General features: G+C 23.0%; 2 protein-coding genes across 2 annotated transcripts; both read left to right on the top strand.

Annotated features, from left to right (window-relative positions):
* Window positions 1–78: 78 nt before the first annotated feature.
* ENU1_140350 (RNA-binding protein, putative) lies at window positions 79–477 on the top strand (the record flags this gene model as incomplete). Its single annotated transcript, XM_008860297.1, has 1 exon — window positions 79–477. The coding sequence occupies one exon, from the start codon at window positions 79–81 to the stop codon at window positions 475–477; it is 399 nt and encodes a 132-aa protein (XP_008858519.1).
* Window positions 478–685: 208 nt separating this feature from the next.
* On the top strand, window positions 686–2,275 carry ENU1_140340 (methyltransferase; the record flags this gene model as incomplete). Its single annotated transcript, XM_008860296.1, has 1 exon — window positions 686–2,275. One exon carries the CDS (start codon window positions 686–688, stop codon window positions 2,273–2,275), a length of 1,590 nt encoding a protein of 529 aa, XP_008858518.1.
* Between the last annotated feature and the right edge of the window lie 812 nt (window positions 2,276–3,087).

Raw genomic sequence — 3,087 nt, 5'->3', positions numbered from 1 at the left:
GCATTACATTTAACATTAACTACATTAACTATTTGTACAGAACAACAAGTTGAAGTTGCATCTAAATTATTAGAAGATATGGCACCAAGAATATATTCAATACTAAATAATAAACCATTATTATTTGAATTATGTGGAATTAGTGCTATGGGAAATGAAGAAGCTACAAGAGTTATTTATATTAAAGTAAAAACAAATGATGAACAAATAAATAAAATTATTGAAGAAATTAAACAAACTTTTAATAAATATTTAGACAAACAAAGTCAAAGTGAAGTTATTCTTCATATGACGTTATTTAATACAAATAAATTAAAAAATGGAAAGTCTTTTGTTATTGATGCATCTGATATAGTTAGAAAATATACAGGTAAATCTTTTGGAAAATATAAAGCTGAATCTTTGGTATTCTCTTCAATGATTAATAAAATAATGGGAACTAAGTATGCTCTTATTAATTCTATTCCTCTTCCTTAATATTTATTTAATTGAGACAATTCTTGTCTTTTATTATTATCATCCATTTTTTATTTTAATTCTTTCTTTATCATATTCTTCTTATTCTATAACACTTACACATCACTTGTAATTATTTCATTGTACTAAAAACGATGAAACAATGATATATCATACTGAAGAAGAAATAACCCTAAAATAAAAATAAAAAAAAAACTTAAAAAAAGTAATGAGTAAAGAAAGTACAACACCAAAAGAAATCAATGAAAGAAAAATAGAAGAGAAATCACAGAAAGAAGAAAAGAAGATGAAAAAACAAAGATATAAAAAAGAAGAAGAAATTCTTGGAAATCCATTAGAAGAATATTTTGAGAAAGTTTCTAAAAATGTTGCACCATATAATCCAATAGGAAGAGCAGAAGAAGAAATTGAAGAAGGATTTTCACAAAAAAGTATATTTTATATTAATAAATTATTTGCTGATGCAGCACAAGAAAGAAATTATGGAAAAGTTATTTATTTATATAAAAAATTAATTGAAAGTGGTATTAAAGAAGATCTTCATACAATTACTAATATTATTAATTCAGCTGCTAGAGTTGGTGATGGAATTTTAGTTGATAAAACATGGATAAGAATGAAACAATTAGGATTAAAAGCAAATGAAGTTACAAGAACTGTTTCAGTTAAAGGATATTTTGCAGCTGGATTAGTTGAGAAAGCAATGTACACATATTATTGTATGGATAATAGAAATAATATTAGAAGTATTAATGCAGCAATTAGAGGATTATTAAGACTAGGAAATTCAAAACAAATTCATACATTTACAAAACATCCTATTAATGCAGAAGATATGACTACAAAAGAATATCTTACTGCATTGTATTCAATAGAACAAGAAATTTCATTAGTTAGAAAGATTATGGAAAGTATTAATAATGAAGATGAAATGTCAGCTACTTCTTTAATTAATTTAGCTACATTAAATTGTCTTATTGGAGATGTAGAAACAGGAGATTTATTATTAAAAGAATTTGAAGACATTTCTAAAAGAGAAACAGATGCTAGAAAATCAATTCGTTTATTTAAGAAACATCAAGTTGCTCAATTAAGAAATAGAAGAAAACACATTAGAACATTTATATTAAATACTCAACCTATTTTAAAAGAACAACGAAAGAAATATTCATTTAGTCAAGCAAAAGAAGTTTTTCAAATGTATCCTCGTGAAATTAATGTACTTCATTTTGAAGAAGTATTTAAAAATAAAAATCCAATTAATATTGAATTATGTAGTGGATATGGAGAATGGCTAATTACTAAAGCTGAAGAAAAAAAAGATGAAAATTGGGTTGGTGTTGAATTATATCGTGATCGTGTTTATAATTCTTGGGCTACTAAAATATTTGCTGGATTAGATAATGTTGCTTGTGTTTGGGGAGATGCAATGAATGTTTTAATGTTAAATATAATGGCAGATAGTATTGATAATATTTATTTAAATTTCCCAGAACCACCAAAATATGAAAATTCACCTACAAACTTGTTTACAATTCAATTCTTTTTCCAAGTTGCTCGTATACTCAAATTGGATGGAGTTTTTTGTTTATTAACTGATTCTCCTATTGTTGTTAATATTGTTAATAAACAATTCGCTCATAGTGAAATATTAAGAAATAAGTTCCAAATTCAAGGAAAAACTATGTTTGAAAAGAAACTCCCTGAAGGTTATGGTACTTCATATTTTGATCAATTATGGAAGAATGGTAAGATTAATCAAGACAGATTCTTTATGAAAATTAAAAAAATTATGTGATTGAATTAGATTCATTGATTGCTATTTAAATTATTCTGTTTCATATTATTATATTTCTTAATATATTCTTATCTAATCTCTTTCTTTATTTTATTAACAATTGTGTTATTATTCATTTGAAATAATTTGGTATTTTCATTTTTAAACATAATTGTATAGTTTTTTTTAAATACTTATTTACTGAAACATTACCAAGAATAATCCTAACTAAAACATGTTTTATTTGAATTGAGAAGATCTCAATGTAATTATTATCAACCACTAATCCTTTTAAATGACAGATTATATTTATTTATATGAATTTATTTAATATTGTAATTTGTAATTACATTAATTTTTATCCTATAACTTATTTGACTATCATTCTATAAGATACTGTATTATTTTCATTTATTCATATCCTTTTAAATCTAATTAAATGTATATTATTAAACTCATCAAAGTTAATATCCACGAAGTTTCATTTCATAATTAACATCTTTAATAACACTTTTGATTATTAGATTATCATAAGCATTAACATGAGAATTGAAAATAAAGTGCTAATGATTTGAATTATTCCATTGGTTAATTACAAAACTTTATTTTATATCTGATTTAATTAAAACAATAAAATGATATGGTATGATATTAAGAAACTAACATAATCAAATGAAATTCTTTTTGAACAAACAAATATATGTTAACTGAAATAACATATTTATTTAAATCCTCATTTTTTGAATTAAATAATCAATATATCTCTATATTATTAATTTACTTAATATAATTTAATCATTATAATTTGAATAGAATGGGGTTTACTTCTTTAT

The sequence above is a fragment of the Entamoeba nuttalli genome, assembly GCF_000257125.1.
Source record: "Entamoeba nuttalli P19 unplaced genomic scaffold asmbl_5831, whole genome shotgun sequence".
Classification (NCBI taxonomy): Eukaryota; Evosea; order Mastigamoebida; family Endamoebidae; genus Entamoeba; species Entamoeba nuttalli.
The sequence above is the reverse complement of the archived record's forward strand: the minus strand, read 5'-3'. Positions and strand labels throughout refer to the sequence as shown.